Source organism: Solanum lycopersicum, chromosome 11, assembly GCF_036512215.1.
Source record: "Solanum lycopersicum chromosome 11, SLM_r2.1".
In the NCBI taxonomy this organism is placed as follows: Eukaryota; Viridiplantae; Streptophyta; class Magnoliopsida; order Solanales; family Solanaceae; genus Solanum; species Solanum lycopersicum.
The window spans coordinates 54388338-54411051 of NC_090810.1; the positions used below are offsets into that span (position 1 = coordinate 54388338).

General features: G+C 35.0%; 1 protein-coding gene across 1 annotated transcript; it reads left to right on the top strand.

The window, feature by feature from the left end:
- Positions 1 to 688: 688 nt before the first annotated feature.
- On the top strand, positions 689 to 22480 carry LOC138339470 (disease resistance protein RPV1-like). The gene is given in 17 exon segments (XM_069291071.1): positions 689 to 727; positions 788 to 1140; positions 1493 to 1577; positions 1620 to 1656; positions 1659 to 1693; positions 1950 to 2209; positions 2356 to 2579; positions 3790 to 4171; positions 4271 to 4376; positions 4723 to 4774; positions 5230 to 5996; positions 6333 to 6408; positions 6569 to 6660; positions 7812 to 7831; positions 18023 to 18199; positions 18278 to 18323; positions 18409 to 22480. Coding segments are annotated over 17 exon segments (3117 nt in total). The 3' UTR covers positions 18775 to 22480.
- Positions 22481 to 22714: the final 234 nt, after the last annotated feature.

Genomic DNA, 22714 nt, shown 5'->3' on the forward strand with positions numbered 1-22714 from the left:
TTCTTATGTTTTAAATTTAAAATATTATTTTATTTTAATTTGATTTAATTTCAAATATTAGTCAAATAAACATTAAAGAACTCAAATATAACGAGTATTTGAAACGAAGGGAGTAGTGAATTACCTCCATTCTTTTGGGGCTTAAAAAATTATTTTGCCTTTAGCACTTAACAATCAGTTGTTAGAGTCTGGTTCTCTTCTTTACTGCTTATATCTTTGATGTCTCAGGGCCTTTTGTATGTTTTTCTTCTAAATTGTTACGATTTTTTCTTCAATTTCTCAGATACGGCTACAAATTTATATCAATTTACAGAAAAAGGCATCAATTTGTTTGATTAAAAGGGTACAATTATATGTCATAAATTAGGAAGATGATAACAAGTTTCCGACAGAGGTTTGGAATAATGGAAAAGGTCAAGTCTTTACAATAATAAATAACAGTATTAAAAAATGTAATGACTTTAGTTTTTTCTTTTGAGTTTTGCCTTTTTGTAGTGCAAGTCTTGTTGTCTGTTTAATAATGAAAAAATTAACATTTTATGGAAAATGATAAGAAGTTCCTCATAAATATTAGGAATAGTGAAAATGGTAAAGTCTTGTTCTTTAATATTAAACTAGAAATTTTGTCTTTGTCTTTTCAGTCTTTTTGACCAAATTATGCATTCACATATTAAGCAGCAAAAGTGATATGTTTTCTCATCATATACCTAAAGCTGAGAAGTTTCCTGTTAGTCCTTAACAATATTCTTCAACAATGTCTCATGCTTCTTCTTCCAAAATTTGCTAGTATGATGTCTTTTTGAGTTTTAGATTTGAAGAAGATACACGAAGAAACTTTGTGAGTCATCTCTATAATTCTTTCGAATTAAGAGGAATCCGCACTTTTAAAGATGAAGAGCGACTAGAACCGGGAAAATCAATTTCTGATGAACTTTTGAAAGCCATACAAGAGTCTAAATTTGCTATAGTGATATTTTCCAAAAGCTATGCATCGTCAAGATGGTGTTTAAAGGAGCTTTCACACATCATAAAGTGTAAAAAGGAATTGGAGCAGATTTTCATTCCAGTTTTCTATGATGTGAGTGTGAGCCATCAACATATCCCTTTTGCTGATTCATTTTTACAACATAAGAAAAAAATGCAAAGATGATATGGAGAAGGTTCAAAGATGGAGGGGTGCATTTGCGGAGGCTGGGAAAATATCAGGGTATCATTTACGAAATTTCAACTAAGCTTTCTTCTTCTTCTTCTATTCGGGTTTCTCTTTATCAAGAGCATAAAAGGACCAAACTTTTAGCTGTAATTCCACATGATCATCATCTATACTTTTACCCTAAAAAAAGGACCAAACTTTTAGCTATATGGTTATTTGATGATGTAATTAGATTTTAACATGTTATAATTCATAATAGTTGGTTTAAGCTACTTTATGACATCGACAAGTCTTTCCTTTTCTATTATTTACTCTGAGAGTATTTTCACTGTAATGTAGGGATGAGGCTGAGTGCATCAAGAAGTTAGTTGATAACATATTTCCTAAGTCACTTCAAATTATTTCACCTTTCCCGGAAAGTTTAGTGGGTATAAATCTCAGGTTGAGAAAGTAACCTCATTATTAGATTATGGAATCAAATGATGTCCGCTCTACCGGAATTTGGGTATGGGCGGCATTGGCAAGACATAAATTGCAAATGTTATACATCAAAGATACCGCCATTAATTTGAAGCTGATTGTTTTCTTGGTGATGTTGGAAAACTTCATCAGAAAAATGGACTAACATGACTACAAAAAGTAGTCATTCACAAGCTCTTGGGTGAAAAATCGACTCTAACTAGTGAGCATGAAGAGGTGAATATTTTAAATAATATACTTCGCTGGAAGAAAGTTTTGTTCATCATCGATGATTTAAACCATCAAGAACAGTTGGAATTTTTGGTTGGAGGGACAGAGTGGTTTGATATGGGGTGGCAGAATTATTTTAACGGCAAGAGACAAGCACCTATTAATCAGTCACGTTGGGGATAACGTGTATGAAGTCCAACTATTATCGGAGGATGAAGCACTTGAATTGTTCAGTAGGCATGCTTTTAGAGAAAAATCACCAAAAAAAGATTTTATGGAACTTTTAAGACAAGTGGTGAGACATGCTGGTGGGCTCCCTTTAGCTCTTAAAGTTTTGAATTCTTCATTTTACGGACGATTCATAAAGCACTGGAGACATATAATGATCGGCTGAAGAGAATCCCTCACAAGGATTTTTAAGGAACGCTTATGCTTAGTTTTGATTGCCTGGACAAAGATGAGAAGGAATTATTTCTAGATATTGTATTTCTGGATATTGCATGCTTGACTAGATACGATTTTCATCTTTGTGTGGAACTAGTACTTAGAGACGTGGGTCAGGATTTTCTAATAGATTACCTTATTGAAAAACCTCTGTTATCTATCAACATAAGTAACAGTATCGTGATGCATAATATGATAAGAGAAATGGGTGAAAATGTCATACGGGAAGAGTATGATAACAGCAGAATAAGGCTTCCCGAGGAGGTTTATGACCTTTTTAAAAGAAAACTTGGTAAGCAATATTTAGCGTTCGTAATAATTTCATATGCTCTTAGTTCTGTTTTTTTTTGTTTCATTTTTATTTGTTAGCAATTAAATACATAAGTTTCATTCTTTACAAATAACTGAAAAGGTGGAAAGCCTATCTATACCAAATGATTACTATTTTGAAAATGATTTTCTCAATTATAACAATATTTTCAAGAGGATACAAAGCTTAAAAATACTTATAGTTGGTGGTGGAACTTTTAGCTCGAACTGAGCTATCACTTATCTTCCCTCGAGCTTGCGGCTTATAAGTTGGCCGGGGTATCCTTCAATTTCATTGCCAGAGAGCTTTGAACCATCACAGCTCCTGGTGCTTTGTGTACATAGAAGTTGGCTTGTTGAACTTTGGCCAACATCAAGGTATACTCTCTATCTCTATCTCTGATTTCTTTGATATACAAACTAATTCCTTTGATATACACAATTAACATAAATATTTTAAATTTATTATGCTCTCACTTGTAAAGTGAAAACTTAAAACTTGTAAATCCAATGTACAAAGACTTAAATCAAACACATCATCTGTCCAGCAGCTCATACTTTAATCTTTCATTTTTGATCAAATCTTCAAATTAATTAGGTGGAATGGAAATCCAATGTCCCTCCTTGTGTCCCGTCTTTAAATACTATTTGTTGTAAAAATAGGCTCCTTTTGTTTATTATGCAAGACAATTGACATTTTCCCTTTGGTAAGCCCAATCTTGCAGTCCCTATGCTTTTCATGATAATGTGATACAAAGTTATGTACACTTCTCAATTTGCTTAGTACATATTGGTACTAGTTGGTGATGTTGTGTTTCGTGGAAACAATAGTTGATGCATGTTGTTACATATTTTGATATATATTTTCAATGTATAGTGAATAATTTGCAGTTTTATAAGTATACTTTGATATGTTACATTTGAATGTGGTATCACAAGTGAAAACTGAAAATCATGATAATCCTAGAATAAATGGAATAAGTGTATATGAGGTACTATGAGTGAACTCATAATCATGACAATCCAATAGAGTAATGTTCAAATGAGTTACCATGAGTAATAACTAGAAACCATGGAAATTCTAGAAAGAACTTATCCAACAAGATAGTCAAGGGGTCTAAAACATAAGCTTAAAAAAAGGGAATGTTTCTCTCTCGGTGCAAGTTAACTTAAATTGCGCCAACCATGTGTAGGAGGGTTTCGTATTTCCACACAGAAGGCGATCATGGCAAAAGAGATGCAGAGCATGAAGGGAAACACGCAGAAAGGGAGGAAATTGGCTCTAATGGAAGCTACAAATGTCGATTTAGGGCAACAATTAGCAGAATCAAGTATGGAAGTTGGGGGAACACAATGCACTGTCAATTCAAAGAATAAGAGAGCTGATTTAAGTCAGGAACTAGAGGCATTCACTGTTGGAATAGAAATTGGGGAACCTACTGATGCCACTACGAAAGGAACGACGCTAGGTAAAAAGAAAGCATTATGGAAGCAACAATCTGAGGCACAAATCATTTGGAAGGAGTTACAAACTCCACCAAGTGCTCACCAAATGGGTACATCCAACAGTACCAAGTAATCATGGGTAGATGAGGTTGAAGAAGAGGCTCATTCTAAAGCACAGAAGAGGTCAATTTGGGATGACTTTGACATTGCTAAGATTTCTAATGCAAGATATAAGTTGGAATATGTGGCTCTATTGAAAGTAAGGGAAAAATTGGTGGTGGAGATTGAGATAGAGGATATCAAAACAGAAATCAATTTTCGGAGTAAGGTTGTGGTATGTTATGTTTGTTAAAATGATGAAAATCTAAATAATTGAATATATTAATGTAATTAGATAGTGATACAAATTAGCATGATCATATAAATTTGTTGTAGAATCAAAGGAATAAATATTTGATAGAATAGCGGATTTGGAGGGATTGAATAACAGATTTGTAGAGATAGAATAGCTGATATTTAGGGATAGCAATGACAGATCTTTAGGGATTTGTAATATTTATTCTCTCTATATAGTGGAAAGACTCATACTTTGAGAGGCGGCATTCAACAAAACTGACATGGTATCAGAGCCTTTTTCAGTGCTTTGATTCTTAGTGTCTTTCATCTGTTGTTCCTTCCAGATTTTTTTGGAAGTTTTGGTTCTGCTTACTGTTAGTCAAAAGTTAGTCCTAAGTATCTTGGAAGTTAAGGCATCTTAGAATCTTAGTCTTGGTCATTCTGGTTATTTTGCATGATTGCATTTTTATCTTCCTTAGCTTGTTAAAAACATGTCGTCATATCAGTTCGAGTCCTTCCATGTTTGTTTCACGGGAAAAAATTACTCCGTCTGGGAATCTTAATTCTAACTGTTGAATGCCTTGAATCGGACCCGTTACAACAGAAAGAACGGGGGTCTCGTTGTTAGGGCCCAAGCCTGTTAGGGCGTAGCTTAGCACTATATATAGACGCTATGACAAACCCTATTCTGAATTCTGTTCTTGCCTCTCCATAATAAAACTGCTCCCCCTCTTCCCGTCGTAGCCAATTTATTGGTGAACCACGTAAATCTGTTGTCTTGTTTTTCGCATTTATATTTTCTCGTATTATCTCGAATTCCGCATAACACTAACTATTTGTCATCGAAAAAGAATTATGGGGCCATATAGATGGAAGCGATCCTATTCCTACCGATCCTAAAAAGCTTGGTCAATGGAAGATTAAAGATGCTCAAGTGATGACATGGATTTTAGGGTCAACTGACCCTCTTATTGTTCTTAATCTCATGCCACGCAAGACAGCAAAGGCCATGTGGAATTATTTACGAAAGGTTTACAACCAAGACCATAGCGCAAGGCGCTTTCAGTTGGAACATGAAATTGCTATGTATTCACTAGGAGGTCTCTCCATTCAAGATTATTTCTTTGAATTTCAGAACTTATGGGCTGAATTTACCGATATCCTTTATGCTAAAATATCTTCTGAATCTCTCTTCATCATTCAAGGAGTTCATGAACAAAGCAAGCGAGATCAATTTTTGATGAAATTACTATTTGACTTTGAAAGTGTTCACTCCAACTTGATGAGTTGTGATCTATCTACCTCGTTGGATATCTGTTTTAGGGAATTACTTTGTGAGGAGCAGCGTCTCATCATACAAAATGTTTTTCATCAAGGAAATGTTGTCACTGTTGCATTTGAAGCTCAAGGGAAAGGAAATGGCGTGGATATGACTAGAACTCAATGCTACAGTTGCAAGAAATATGTTCATATTGCTCGCAATTGTGGTAAGAAGTTCTGTAATTATTGTAAACAACAAGGACACATTATCAAAGAGTGTCCCACACGTCCTCAAAATCGTAGGACAAAGGATTTCCAAGTTGGGATAAATGATTCCACTACAGATAGATCATCTTCGGTAGGACTAGTTATTACTCCTTAAATGGTACAACAAATGATCTTGTCAGCATTTTCAACTTTGGGACTTCAAGGTAATGAGGTAATATCTAAATTTTGACTTGTTAAATTTGGCGCTTCCAACCATATGACCAACTCAATTGATATACTCAAAAACTTTCATGAGTATAATGGTCCAACACAAATTCAGGTTGGCAATGGTAGTTATTTACACATTACCAAGGTTGGGGATATTACTAAAAATTTCAAGAAGCTCTCCACTAGTCTTATTTCGGTTGGCCAATTTGTAGATAACAATTGTAATGTGAAATTTTCTCGTAATGGTTGCCTTGTGCAGGATCAGGTGTTAGGGACGATAATCGCGAAGGGGCTTAAAGTTGGAAGATTGTTTCCTATACACTTTGCTATTCCCTGTTCTGGATTTTGCTTCCACCACTACTAAGAATAAGGTTTGGCATAAACGTCTAGGACATCCAAATTCTATTGTGTTGTCTCATTTTTGCAATTTTGGTTTATTGGAAAATAAAAATCAATTTCCAGTTGCTTCCTTTGATTGTTCTACTTTTAAATTAGGCAAAAGTAAAACTCTTCATCTTCCAGATTTTGGTAGTCGGCACGCAAAGTGTTTTGATGCCATTCATGAGGATGTTTGGGAAATTTCACCAGTAACTTCACATGCTCATTTCAAGTATTTTGTGACATTTATAGATGACCATAGTCGGTTTACATGGGTGTATTTTCTTAGATCTAAATCTGATGTGTTTTCCATATTCAAGAAGTTTTTGAATTACGTTGAGACTCAATTTTCCACATGCATCAAAATATTAAGATCTGATTCTGATTTTGGAAGTTTTTGAATATATGTCTCATGAATTCAATAATTTGTTGCTTAAGAAAGGAATTGTATCACAACGCTCTTGGTCATACACGCCACAACAAAATAGGGTTGCTGAGCGTAAAAACCGTCATCTTTTGGATGTCACTCGTACTTTATTGATTGAATCCTCTGTTCCATCTAAATATTAGGTTGAAGTTGTGTCTACTGCTGTCTATTTGATTAATAGACTTCTATCTAAAGTGTTAAACCTTGAGTCTTCATATTATCATCTTTTTCACAAGCATCCTAGCTATCATAGTTTTCATACATTTGGTTGTGTTTGTTTTGTGCACCTGCCTCCTTCTCAACGCAATAAACTCTCTGTTGAGTCTATTAAATGTGCTTAAATGGGCTATAGTACATCCCAGAAAGGATTTATTTGTTACGATTCAAGTTCTAACAAATTTCGTGTTTCTATGAATGTTATTTTCTTTGAGAATCAGTATTTCTTTCCTAATCATATTCAGTCATCTTCTTTTTCTCCTCTTCTTCCTACTTTTTAGGATTTGTCATTGTCTTCTAAGCGGTTCAAACCAGATTTGCGTATGAACGACGTCGGCCAACTTTACCCCATCCTTAAATAGATCTGCAACCTGAGATTGCTGCACAATCAGAATCTGAGATTTTTTCAAGGCCTACTCCTCTTGAGCCTCATCGGCGATCTACTAGAGTGTCTCAAACTCCTAAACAGTATGGTTTTTCTTCTACTTTATCCACCATCTCTATTCCAACAGGTTACTCACAAGCCTCCAAGCTTGAATGTTGGTAAAAAGCAATGGAGGAGGAACATTTGACTCTTAAAGAAAATGACACATGGGACATGCTTTCATGTTCTTCAAATATCCGCCCTATTGGATGTAAATGGATTTATTCAATTAAACTTTATTCTGATGGAACTCTTGATTGGCACAAATCTCGATTGGTTGTTCATGGTAATAGACAAGAGTATGGGGTGGACTATTTGCATCGGTAGAAAAAATGACTACGGTGCGAACTATTATTGCCATTGCTGCTTCACAGAACTGGTCTCTTTATCAAATAGATGTCAAAAATCTTTTCTATATAGTGATCTCAAAGAAGAGATTTATATGAAACCTCCACTTGGTTTGTTCTCATCACCTACATAAGATGTATGCAAGTTGAAGTGGTCTTTGTATGGATTAAAACAAGCTCCAAGAGCTTGGTTTGATAAGTTCTGGTCTACTTTGCTACAATTTTCTTTTGAGTAGAGCAAATATGACTTGTCTTTGTTTCTTCGGAAAACATCTACAAGTTGTGTTCTTCTTTTGGTGTATGTAGATAACATTAAAGATTCTTTTCATATGAAATATCTTGGTACTCTTACATATTTTTTTGGGTTTGGAAGTTCATAATGTTACTTCAGGTGTGTTTCTAAATCAACACAAATATACTTAGGATCTGATTTCTTTGACTGGTCTTCAAGATTCCTCCTCCGTAGATACTCCATTGGAATTGAATGTGAAGTATCGTCATGAGGAAGCCGATCTTCTTCCTAATCCAACTATGTTTCGACAATTCGTTGGGAGTCTAAATTACCTTACTATTACTCGGCCTGATATCTCTTTTGCAGTGCAACAAGTTAGTCAATTTATGCAAGCTCCCCGTCATCTCCACTTGGTGGCTGTTCGTTTTATGATTCTGTATCTTCTAGGAACATCTACTCGTGGATTGTTCTTTCCAAGTGGTTCTCCTATTCGTCTTAATGTTTTTAGTGATTTTGAATGGGGGGATGTCCTGATACTCGTCGTTCAGTCACTGGTTGGTGCATGTTTCTTGGAGAGTCATTGATATCATGGAAGAGTAAAAAGCAAAGATCATGTTTTAAAATTTTCAACAGAGGCTGAATACGATCCATGTCTACTGCTTGTTTCCAGGTAGTATGGCTTCGTGGATTACTAGCTGAGATTGGATTTCCTCAATCTCATCCTACTCCTCTCCATGTTGATAATACAAGTACTTTCAGATTGCTATTAATCCAGTTTTTCATGAGAGGACCAAACACATCGAAGTAGATTGTCATTATATACGAGAAACTGTAGATAAAGGAGTCATTACTCTTCCACATATGGAAAAATATTGTCGAATAATTTCATTCATATCTTTCTATGTCATGTACATGACTTTATATATACATAAAAGATTGTGCAATAGAATCACCTAAATTGAGAGAAAGAATTACAGATATGATATTCTAGATTACTGCAATTATCCTAAGATCTTAGAGCATCATATCTTGATATGAAAAATATCTTATCATCTTAGAGGATCAAATCTTTGATGACAATAATATATTCTTGAAATCCTTTATCAGCCAACACTCCCCCTCAAGCGGGTGAATGGATATCTTTCATTCCTAGCTTACTTATTTGATTTTGAAAAACATTTTGGCAATCCTTTTGTTAAAACATCAACCACCTGATCTTTAGTGCTATCATGTTGTACAGGATTATGAGCTATACTTATTGCTGATTTATTGTCACATTATAGCCTCATAGGTCCTTCCCATCTTATCTTCAAATCATCAAGGATTATTTTTAGCCATAACAACTCACAAACTCCCATCGCAATAGATCTAAACTCAGATCCTACACTTGATCTAGCTACAACATTTTGTTTTTACTCCTCCAAGTCACCATATTTCCTCCTAAGAATGTGCAATATCTAGAACATGACCTTCGATCCACTAATGAACCAGCATAGTCTGCATCTGTATAAACCATGTATCCTCCTCTTTTGAATAATATTCCTTTTCTTGGACTTCCTTTTTAAGATATTGTACAATATGGTTGATATCTTGAAGATGCATTTCTCTTGGATCGTACATAAATTGGCTAACAACACTACAACAAATGCAACGTCCGGCCTTGTATGGGACAAGTAAATAAATTTCTCTACAAGCCTTTAATACAGACCTTTATAAACCACTGAATCTTCTGGAGCATTGTACAATCTATGATTATATTCAATTTGTGTAGCCACAGGTTTACACCCTAACTTTTCTGTTTCTTTCAGCAAATTAAGCACATATTTTTGTTGCGAAATAAAGATTCCTTGTTTTAATGTGCCATTTCGATTCCCAAAAAATACTTCAATTTCCCAAGCTCTTTGATGTCAAAATCCTTGAGTAAACACTTCTTCAAATTTTGCATCTCCTATGAATCATCACCTGTTATTATGATGTCATCCACATAAACCAACAATGTTGTCACCTTTCCTGTTTTTGAGTGTCGTATGAACAAAGTGTGGTCTCGTTGACTTTGTCGATACCCTAACTTTATCATGACATTTGTAAATCTTCCAAACCATGCATGAGGTGATTACTTTAATCCATAGAGTGACTTCTTCAGTATACACACCATTCCCTTCTTGCTTTTAAAACAAGGTGGCACCTCCATATAGATTTCTTTATCTAAGTCTCCACGTATAAAGGCATTTTTATACCAAATTGTTGTAGGTTCCAACTATAAACTCCAGCCAATGATAATAAACTTCTCAGTGTATTCATTTTCGCCACTAGGGAAAAAGTCTCTGAATAATCAATAACCCTTTGCTACCAAACATGCTTTATATCTCTGTATGGACCCATCTGACTTGTATATCACAGTGAACACCCATCTTCACCCGACCAACTTTTTTCTTTTGGTAATTCCATAATATCCCAAGTTTTGTTCTTTTCCAAAGCTTCCATTTCTACCTTCATAGAATTCTCCCATTCTTTATTTCCTAATGCTTCAGACAAATTTCTAGGGATAGGAATTGTGTGGAGGTTACTGAGAAAAGCTTTATGACTTGAGGATAGGTTTTGATATGTCATTGAGAGGCTCAAAAGGTGTTGCGTGCAAATTCTGGCTCCTTTTCTTAGTGCAATGGGAAGGTCAAGGTCATTAGGTTGATTATCTTCATGATCAATTTGGTTTGGTGTTTCTGACGGTTCAACAATTTCAGGATGGGTATCACGAGCAGTAATCGGAAGAGATGATTGCAACTGAGTAGTTTGATTGGTTAGTCTCTTTCTTATGGAATGTACTTGTAATGGTAGATTATTCTCTAGAATTCCATTATCTATATTTGGATTAGGAGACTCAATGGGTTCATTTGGATTTAGAGACTTAGGTGACTAAAGAAATGGTGATTCAGGCAAGGATTTTGCATGACTAGAAATGGACAAATCAAATAGTAACAAGTCTAGAGGTTCCTCTCCCTTCAATGACTCCCCCCTGATGTTAAGGATGATTAAAAAAGGATTCACTCTCATCAAATGTGACATCCGTTGAAACAAAGAATTTCTTTGATGATGGTTGGTAACACTTGTAACCTTTTTGAGTAGGATAATATCCTATTGAAACATACTTAAGAGCACATGGGTCTAACTTGCCTCCATTTTGAGAATGAATATGAACATAGGCAATACTTCCGAAGATTCTAAGAATCGATTTATTAGAAATTTCAAAATTTGGAAAGAAATTCCTAAGAGTATCAAGCGGACTTTGAAAGTTTAGAATTCTTGATGGCATTCTATTACTAAGATGTGCAGCAATTAAGACAACTTCCCCCAATACTGTTTTGGCACCTTTTTGTGAAACAATAGTGATCTAGTAATGTCAAGTAACAAACCATTTCTTCTTTATGCTATCCCATTTTGTTGAGGAGTATTGACACATGAAGATTCATGAATAATTCCTTCTTTTTGGAAGAATACAGAGAGGTTTTGATTGAAGTAGTCTTTGGCATTATCGGATCGGTATCTTTTAATTGACACGTCATATTAGGTTTTAATCATATTTAAAAAGGTAGGAAGAATTTGTCTGACATCTAATTTTTGCTTTAGAAAATAGATCGACGTAACTCGTGTACAATCATCAATGAATGACACAAACCATCTACCACCAGAAATATTAGGAATAGGAGAGGGTCCCTAAATATCACTATGAATAAGAGAGAATGGAGTTTGAAATGACTAATTCGAAAGGAAATATGTTTGTTTTTTGCAATTTCACAATCATCACAATGAAAAGACTCAACATTCAAATCTTTGAAAAAAGATGGAAACATCATTTTGATTGCATAAAAGGATAGGTGACCTAACCGACGATGATAAAGAAATACTTTCTCTTTATTGGACATGGTAGATTCAGACAAGAAATAACTAGACAAGGAATTCTGAGATATATATTCACCATTGTGTAAATCAAAACAATAAAGACCACCTTTCTCACTAGCACGCCTAATCAACTCCTTCGTGTTATGAACCTGAAATAAGCAATATGAAGGGAAGAAAGTTACTTGGCATTTGGAATCTTTTGCAAGTTTTTTGGATAGAAATGAGATTTGCATATAACTTTGGGATGTGAAAGACATCTTTAAGTATCAAGGATTTTCCAAGTGGTATATCTTTTTGCCCAGCTACAATAATAACTGAACCATCAGCTATAGTTATTTTTTTATAGCTAGGACAAGGGGAATATGATATGAAGAGATGAGAGAGACTGGTCATGTGATCAGTTGCCCCGGAATCAACCACCCACATTGGAGGAAGTGTGTCTGAGACATTAGTAGTAAAAGAGTAAGAAGTACCTGTGAAGGCCAATGAACTATTACCCGTTGAAGTTAAATGTTGCAAATCTCCAATTGAAACGGTAGAGTTATTCTCTATAGTTGCAGAAACATTTGCAGAGAATGGAATATTTGTGGCATTATCATTTTCAGACATGGTTTGTGTAGACAAAGATAGCAAAATAGGATTTTTCAAGATAGGATGAATAAAATTGGTCAGGAATAATCCTAAAGCTCTGATACCATGTGGAAAAAGATTGTCGAATAATTTTATTCATATCTTTGTATGTCATGAACATGGATTTATATATACATAAAAGATTGTGCAATAGAATCACCTAAATTAAGAGAAAGAATCACATATATGATATTCTAGATTACTACAATTATCCAAGATCTTAAAGGATCATATCTTGATATGAAAAATATCTTCTCATCTTAGAGGATCACATATTTTATGACAAGAATATCTTCTTGAAATCTTCTATCAGCCAACACCACATGTGTCCAGTGATCTTCAAATAGGTGATGCGTTTACAAAATCTATGGCATGACAACGCCATCAGTTCCTAGTAGGAAACTTGATGCTTCTTAATCCACTGGCATCAATTTGAGGTGGGATGTTAGCATGATGGAAATCTAAATAATTGTATTTATTAATGTAATTAGATAGTGATATAAATTAGTATAATCATATCGATTTGTTGTATAATCAAAGGAATAAATATTGTGATAAAATAGCGGACTTGGAGGGATTGAATAGCAGATTTGTAGAGATAGAATGGCTGGTCTTTAGGCATAGGAATGACGGATCTTTAGGGATTTGTAATATTTATTCTCTCTATATAATGGAAACTCACTTTAAGAGGCGTTCAGCAAAACTGACAATGTTTTGGGAGCTCATCCCCCATTTCAGGTTATACAAGGATATATTCACAAAATCTGGGGTAAACAAGGTATAGACAAAGTGGTCAAGCTTCAAAATAGGGTGATAGTAGTGAGGTACAAAACTGAGGCGGGAAAGCATGAAGTATCACGGGGAGGGGGGGGGTATCTACCACTTTTATAATAAGCCATTTATTGTCAAAGAGTGAACACCAGAGATTGAATTCACAAAGGAGGAGCTATCAACAGTGCCAATATGGATCAAATTTCTGGGGTTGGACTTCAAATATTGGAGTATGAAAGGACTAAGTAAAATAGGAAGACTAGTAGGTAGGCCTCTCATGGTAAATCGTAACACTGAGGAGAGGAGTGGGTTGAATTTTGCAAGAATACTGGTGGAGGTTGAGTTGGGGGCACAATTACCAGAAGTAGTACATATCAAAAATGAAAAAGGACAGCTTATCGAACAAACAGTTCAATATGATTGGAAATCCACACTGTGTAAATACTGCAAGAAATATGGACATAGTGAGGAAGTCTGCAGATTGAAGAAGAAGATTCCAAGAGATGGGCAAGTGAAGCAAGGGACGCAACGAATGGAATGGGTGCCGCAACAGACTGTAGAAACTACCATGAGACATCAAAGCAGTAGTGAGGTCACACCAAGAAACCACAATGATGTTGGGAAGGAAAAAGGAAAACAAAGTGAAAAAGGAGGTACTAGTAATGAAGGGTGGCAGGTTCCAGTGAGAACTGGAAGAACACCACAGTTGACATCTCCAAGACACAATCAGCAGGCTAATGTTAATTCATTCCAGATTTTACATAGGAAGGAGGTGAATTCGGAGATTAGCGGCAATGTGAGTGGACTGGCTAATCCTGCTTTAGGGAATGGTTAACATCCTAAGTTGGAATGTGAGGGGTCTTAATGGTCCCAATAAGCAAAGGGAAGTCCAAATCCTTTGCAACAATCAAAAGATGAATTTGATAGGTTTATTGGAAACAAAAATTAAGAGGGACAATATAGATGAAATAGCTAGTAAGATGTTTGTTGGCTGGAAATTTGACACCAATTTAGATAATCACTATAATGGTAGAATTTGGGTTACATGGAGGCCTAATTATTATAGAGTTAACACTCTAATGAAAATTACTCAATTGATTACTTGTGAAGCTATGTGTTTACCACTACAAATCTCATTTGAAATCTCCTATGTGTATGATTTTAACACTATGGAGGAAAGGAAGGAGTTGTGGAAATTTTGGTGCAACAAAGCAAAATGTGTCGGAAACTGTGGATGGTGCTAGGTGACTTTAATTCTGTTTTAAAGGGGTAGGCGGGAATGTTGTAGTATGGTTGGAGGTGGAAGATTTCCATAATTGTGTTATAGCAAGTAGATTGCTAGAATTTCCAACGCAGGGACCTCGATATACATGGAGTGATAAACATGCAAATCAGAGAAATTTTTTCAAAAATTGATTGGATTTTTATTAATGAAGACTAGTTGAACATTATGTCTTCTTGTAAATCCATCTTCCTTCCTGAGGGCATAAGTGATCATTGCCCTGCAAAAATCACTCTATCAGAAATTCTTACGGCTAAGAGATGTTTCCAATTTTGTAATGTGTGGGCACAACATCCTCAGTTTTTGACAATTATGAAGGAAGGATGGGTTGTACATATTGAGGGTTGTATGATGTATAAGGTGGTGAGGAGACTTAAACATTTAAAGCGAAGTCTAATGGGTTACATTCAGAAGTTTTTCAAAATATTGTTGTTGGAAGGCAATACAAATAGGGATACTTTACAGAAAGCCCAGGAAGGTTTACATTCTTGTCCTACATATGAGGCACGTCAATAGTTAGAATACAAGGCTTATCACAAGTTTTGAAATTCTTCATATTTGGCTGAAATGTTCTTGCAACAACGTAGTAAAGCTATATGGATTAGATTGGGAGATGATAACACAAGGTATTTCCACTCTATCATAAAGCACAAGAAGTTACGGAGGTGCACAGAAAGGAGCTGATCCTACCATTTGATCCACATGATATGAAGAAGATAGTATTCAAGATTAACAGAATTTGGAGCCCAGGTCCAGATGGTTTTGGAAGTTGTTTTTACATTGCTGCATGGGGCATTGTAGGGCAAGATGTAACTAGCGCAGTGTTAGAATTTTTCCAATCCAGCAAGATTCTAAGTCAACTCAATTCTACTAGTATTGCTCTTGTTCCAAAGATAGAAAGTCTTGAGTTTGCCAACCAGTTTCGACAAATTTCATGTTGTTATATCATACATAAGATCATATTGGAAATGATTTGTAGTAGATTAAGGAAAGCAATCAGTCATATAGTAGCAACAAATCAATCAGCATTTGTCGAAGGCAGATCTATGATGCATAATGTGCTTCTTTTCCATGACCTATTGAGACACAATAATAGGAAAATGCTACTCCAAGATGCCTAATGAAAATAGATTTGAGGAAATCTTACGACATGGTTAGTTGGGAGTTCCTAAAGGAGATGTTGCTTGGGTTTGGGTTTCCTGGGGAGTTTGTCAAATGGATTATGCTTTGAGTCATATAGTAGCAACAAATCAATCAGCATTTGTCGAAGGCAGATCTATGATGCATAATGTGCTTCTTTTCCATGACCTATTGAGACACAATAATAGGAAAATGCTACTCCAAGATGCCTAATGAAAATAGATTTGAGGAAATCTTACGACATGGTTAGTTGGGAGTTCCTAAAGGAGATGTTGCTTGGGTTTGGGTTTCCTGGGGAGTTTGTCAAATGGATTATGCTTTGTGTAACAACTCTAGAATTTTCAGTCAAAGTGAATGGTGAAAACCATGGCTTAGTTAAGGGGACCCTGTATCACCATTACTATTTGTGCTAGTGATGGAATATTTGTCTAGAATTCTTAACAGTATGGAGGATTTACCAAACTTTAGATTTCACCCTATGTGTAACAAATTGAAGCTTACTAATATTATTTTTGCGGATGATTTGATGTTTTTTCTGCAAAGGTAATATGGAGTCTGTGAATAGAGTTATGGAGGCCTTAGCACACTTTACAAAGGTGTCTGGGCTGGAAGCTAATATGGAGAAGTCAAGCTTGTTTTTAGCTGGAGTAGACGATGGCATTAGAGACCAACTGTTAATAAGGACTGGGTTCACTGTCGGGGAATTTCCTATTAAATATTTGGGTCTACGTCTTTCTCCTAAAAAATGGAAGTTGATGGATTGTCATGCACTCATTGCTGAAATCACTCAAAGGATCACTGTGACTTATTCTAAGCATTTGTCGTATGCAGGTAGGCTACAAGTGATAAATATTTTCTATACAGAGTTTTTGGGGGGCAATTTTTATCCTTTGACAGAGTGTATTGGAAGAAGTGGACAAAATTTGTAGAACCTATATATGTGGAGGGTCTGAGAATAAATGAAAGTTTACACTAGTATCACGAGAACAAGTATGCTTTCCAAAGAGGCAAGGAGGATTAAGCATTAAAGGTTGTAGTAATTGGAATGTTACCTCTGTCGGACAACTTATTTGGCAACTAATAGTTAACAATGAGTCATTATGGGTAAAATGGGTATTGGAATAAACTAACTTCTCACAAGGCACAAATGCATGAACGGTATATTCAAGACACATATCAACTTACAAAGGATGAGAAGTATTCTATTACAATTAGCTACTTGGCAATCATAGGTCAGAGACCAAAATTGAAGAATGCAGAATTAATATGGAACTCTATGGCCTTTCCTAGGAAAAGATTTTTGGTATGGTTGGTTGTACACGGTAGGCTTCTAACATAAGAGAAGAAAATAAGGCTCTAAATTCAAGATGATGAGACTGATTGTTGCATATGTGATGAACAAGTGATAGAGAATAATTCTCACTTGTTTGAGCATTGTAAATGGATTAAAAAAGTATGGCTTGAGATACAGAAATTGACAGGGGTAAGGGTTTCTGCTGGAGGTATACATCAAATCTTAGAAAACATCAAGAAGAAGCATTGGAGGAAATTTTAGAAGGAGGTTATAACAGCTTGCTATGGAGCTGCGCTTTATCATACTTGGCGTGCTAGAAACTGGAAGAAATTTAGAAATAAGTATGTATATATTATAGAGGTTGTCGCGCAGATAAAAAAAGGAGATAGGGGAGAGAATACGTTTACTTTGTAAAACTAAGAGAGCACAGACTTGTAGATTTTTTATTAGAGAACTAGAGATGTAATTAGTTGTTTGTTTTGTTGGAGGCCTCATTTCTGCTAATAGAAATAAGGTGCTCCTTAGTTGTAATTGGTTTTGATGGTTATGGTAATCTTTTACAGTTGTTACCAAAAAAAAAAGATAGTCAAGTAGAATATAGTGTGAAATTCTATCAATTTTTCATGTAACAATTGTCTCTCGCTTTACCATCTTTGCCGCTCAACTAAGGGGTTTTAGTCCGAAACATTTCACTACAACTACTGCTGAAATGTTGTCAAAATAAGAAACAATGGTGCGAAAATAGCTTTTTTGTACAAGTTATATATGGTCCCAACCTTAAAAATTGTTGCATGTCCTGTTTGAGTTTGATAAATTGTGAATCGAAGAAGGATCAAGAAACTTAGTTTGCTGGAGAAAATATTTCTATTAGGAGTACTACTTAAGCTCACCATTTTTTTGTTGTTTTGGAAACAAAAATTGAGCAACTTGAAGCATTTGGATCTCATGATTAGCTGTGAATTAAGAAAAACCCCTAATTTTGGTGATATGCCAAACTTGGAGACACTAAATTTACACGTGTGTGAATTTGAAAGATGTCCATCCCTCTTTTGGACATTGCAGACTGCTTACTTATTTGAGTTTGGAAGGTTGTCACAAAGTTAAGAAGCTTCCAAAATTTGTCTGCATGGAATGTCTTGAGACTCTCAATTAACTTGAATGCAAAGCTTAGAAGAATTTCCAGAAATCTGTGGAGATATGCCGTGCTTATCGGTATTCTATGTAAAATCCACGTGGATAAGAAACTTACCTCCATATTTCAGCAGCCTTAGCAATTTGCAATTGATTGAGTGTGAAGTTCTTGAAAATTTTACCGACGCTAGTCAAAATCTTAGATATCTCCGTATTTCAGGTTGTAATAAACCAATGTTCTGGATTGGTAAATCTCCCCATATCTCTTGGAGTTCAAAAGAAGCTCCAATTTTTAGAAATAGATAGATGTGAGAACTTAAAGAAGCTTCCAAGCTCGATTCAGATGAAATCCCTTCAAAAGCTCAAGATATCTAATTCCCCAAAATTAGATACATTTCCAGAAATTGACGGAGATATGCATTACTTGACACAGCTGACTCTGATTTTTACTAGGATAAGAGAAGTGCCTTCATCCATTGGGCATCTAAGAGGACTCGAATATCTCTATCTGTCAGGTTGTGAGATCTTCTAAGTCTACCAGATTGCCTCTGCAATTTGATGAAACTTCGAAGTCTTTATCTCGATGGGTGCAGAAAGCTAGAGAAACTTCCAGAAAACATTGGTGATTTGCAAGATTTACATATGCTTGATGCGAGCGAAGCTGCAATCTCCCAACCACCTCCCTCCATCACTAAGCTTGGAAAACTGTGGACGTTACGATTCTCACATGAATAACAATTTTAACATTCCTCAAGTTTTGTCTTGAATCAAGTATCAGGTCTATCATCCTTGACATCACTTGATATTAATAATCACAACATCTTGAGTGGACTTCATGAGGATTTAGGATCTTTACACTCTTTGGAAAATTTGAACGTAAGTGGAAGCAATATTTCTTGTTTACCAAAAAACATCAAAGGACTCTTACACCTTCAGCATCTGAACGTACAATTCTGTCAGAATCTTATTGAACTGCCAAGAGAGCTACCCCAAAATTTAAGGGAGCTATTTGCAGATTATCATCTAGCCTTGAATAGTAGCAAAAATCTCGTAATTTGTTATCTTAAGATGTGTAGGCTCGTAATATCCGACCATGGAACTTTCTCGAGTGAACATATTAATGTGTTCCTATAACATTTTCTCAGGAAATACATCCAGGTTTTGATCTATCCCACACATATATGAATGTTGAATATATATTCTCATTAAATTGATTTCTAGTAGTAATAATAATTTTCTATTGCATGCAGTGTGACTTCCACCAAAGGGCTTGTTTTATAATTTCTTTTCCCGAAGTCAAAATTCCAGAGTTGTTCAATTATGACCGGTTTATAAATCAAAATGTAATCTCAATTGAGTTGAACCCATCTTGGTATAGTGATAAATTCATGGATTTTTGGATAAGTTGCGGTCCTACTAGACTGGACGCAGGATTAGAAGCTACATTGGTCTGCAAGTGTGACCCTGAAAGAAATTATTCCTTGGAGTATAGCTACATCTTGAATATTCTATGTTTGAGGATCGTTTCATTTGTTGTACCTACATACCATTTGAAACATTGTGGCATGATTTTGAAAATAAAGAAGAGAAGAACCCAAATGATTATTACATGTTGGAGAGATCTGGGGAAGAAGTATGTTGGGGAATTCGCCTGGAGTATGAAAAGGAAGCAATGATTGATGCAAAGGTCTGTTTATGACTTGTTTTACATCACAAATTTCAAATATTTTTCTGTCTTTCTTAAATTTGTATCATAAAAAAAATGGTATGGAAAGTGTATGTTCTACATTGTTGGTACCCTTCTCAAATGGTATGGAATTTGTATCGATGATAGATGGATGAAATTTTTATTTATAATGTTGATGTTTGAGTGCGAAACAATTTTTCTACCTTTACTAGGTAAGAGTAAAGTTGCATACGCACCATCTTCCTAAGATCCTCTGGAGAGGCATTTTTAGTGCCCTTTAACTTGGCTTTAAATTATATTTTTGTACTTCAACTTTGGATGTGCACAAATAGACACTTAAACTTGTATAAAGTTAAACAAATAGACACACATGTTCCACATGGCATCCTACATGTCATTTTTTGTCCTACGTAGTGTCCTACGTGTATTGTGACATGTAGGACTCATGTGTTTATTTATTTAAAAGTTGAATAGTGAAAGTGTCTGTTTTTGCATTATGAAAGTTGAAGGTCAAAGTTAAAATTTGAAGTTAAGTTTAGGGTCTAATATATATATTATGCCTAATAACTATTGAGTCATAGAATTTTTGTATATATAATGTAAATGGATGTTCCATTATGAGTTGAGAAAATTTGTGTAGCTCAATATATTCTTTTTAAATTTACATAAACACTTCAAAACTATTCTGAATCCAAACAGGCTCTAATTATATACCTCAATAGTTAGCTTTTGGGTGTGGTTCTCCCAGGTCAGTCTTTCTTTTCTGTTTTTTCTTCTAAATTATTATGAAAATTTTCTTTAATTTCTGGACAATTCCTTAGGCAGGGCAATAAATTTATATCAATTTGGTGTTCATGTGTTTAATTAAAAGGGATAATTATATGTCATGAATAGGAAGATGATAACAAGTTTACTACGAGTTTAAGGGTTAATTTAGCAAAGTGATGAGTAGAAGGGTTCAACTGACAAATTGAGTCAAGTACAGGGAACTTCTTCCCCACGGGTGCAAATGGATCAAGAAGATCAAGAGGTTAAACAAGCTCTGCGTTGTACCCAACGTGGAAATTGTCAAAACGAAGCCAAAAAAATGTACTAGTATTTTATTTTTATTAAATTTATATCACACTAATTGCTTTTTCTATCCGATAATAATTATCCGCGGTACTATTTTAAAATGTCCAATCATATTTATCTACGTTATGAAATCAATAAGTAATTTTTTACTTACACAATTATAGCCACTTTGAAAATTGCGAAAGGGAAAAAGAAAGTCAAAGAAATTTCCATGTGTTGTACTATTAGGGATAATGCACAAGTACTAACTCAACTTATGTTTAAAATCTCAGAGACACTTATACTATATTAAAGTGGTATTGTTACCCTCTGAACTTATTTTATTAATAATTTTTTTACCCCTTTTCAGCCTATGTGGCACTGTTTTATGGGCCCAACGCTGGTTGATTTTTTTTTTTAAGTTAGTGCCACATAGGCCGAAAAGGGGTAGAAAATTACTTATAAAATAAGTTCAAGGGTAATAAGACCTTAGTGTAGTATAAGTGTGTCTCTGAGATTTCGAGCATAGATTGAGGGGATAGTTGTGCATTTTCCGAGGGAATTGCAGTTTGAATAAGTGGAAACTCTGCAGAGGAGTAGCTTCAGACGTTGGGGTTATATTCTGGCAAGCATCTTGAGAAAAGGGGGACCAAATGAAATTTCCTTGTTGTCAATTGGAATCAAAGTATCTAAACAGAGCTTTGAGCCTCTTATCAATTCCCTTATAGAAAGCAAATGGTTGATCCGCGGTGGACAGGAAAGTAGATCCATTGACCTTGATGGGTGCCCAGAATTGAAACAGACAAATATTTGAAGTCCACATTTTCTCCATAGCAAATAGGATCCTCCAATTCTCATTTGGAAAGATGGAAACAACATAATAAGCTGGAGTTATAAAAAGGGTTAGAAAGTGCTAAACTAAACAAAATTAAAATTGGAAAATATTCACAACAGACTCTCAAGAAAAAGAGTTAATGGGAAGATTGCTGGTACTCCAACTTGTCATTGTGTTTTCTGCTCCAAAATGCCCAGCCATTGCCATTATCACTGAGTTCCAGTTGAGACCAGTCCAGTTTACAAGGCATTACCTCACATACCTCTGAAGGTTCATCAACAACAAGATGCTCCATACTATACTATACAAATACAATTTCACTATCGCTTTGCTGCTTATATACAAGGAAGGATTGTGGATCAACTATTCAAAAGTCATCCAGAAACTACTATTATTTTCATCCACAATTCTCCATTTATATTATCACACTAATTAAATAATTTATCCGTTCCATTTTATATATAACATTTTTATTTTGTACTTGCGTTATAAACTAATACTTTCTTCGTTTCAAAAAGGATGACCTAGTTTGACTTGGAACAAAGTTTAAGAAAATAAATAAGATTTTTTAATCTTGTGGTTCTAAATTAAAGTTATGCCAAATGTACCAAATGTCCTTTAATCTTGTGGTCTTAAACATGTCACGTGAAAAGTTAAATTAAAGTGTTGCAAAAAAAGGAAAGGGATTATTCATTTTGAAACAGACTAAAAAGAAAATAGGGTCATTCTTTTTAAAACTGAGGGAATATAACTTTATCCTTCTTTTCTTATTTAGTGTTTTCTTAAATCAGCAAAATATAATAATTTATACTTCCTCCGTTTCAAAAAGGATGGCCTAATTTGACTTGGACGGAGTTTAAGAAAAGAAAGATAACTTTTTTAGTCTTGTGGTTCTAA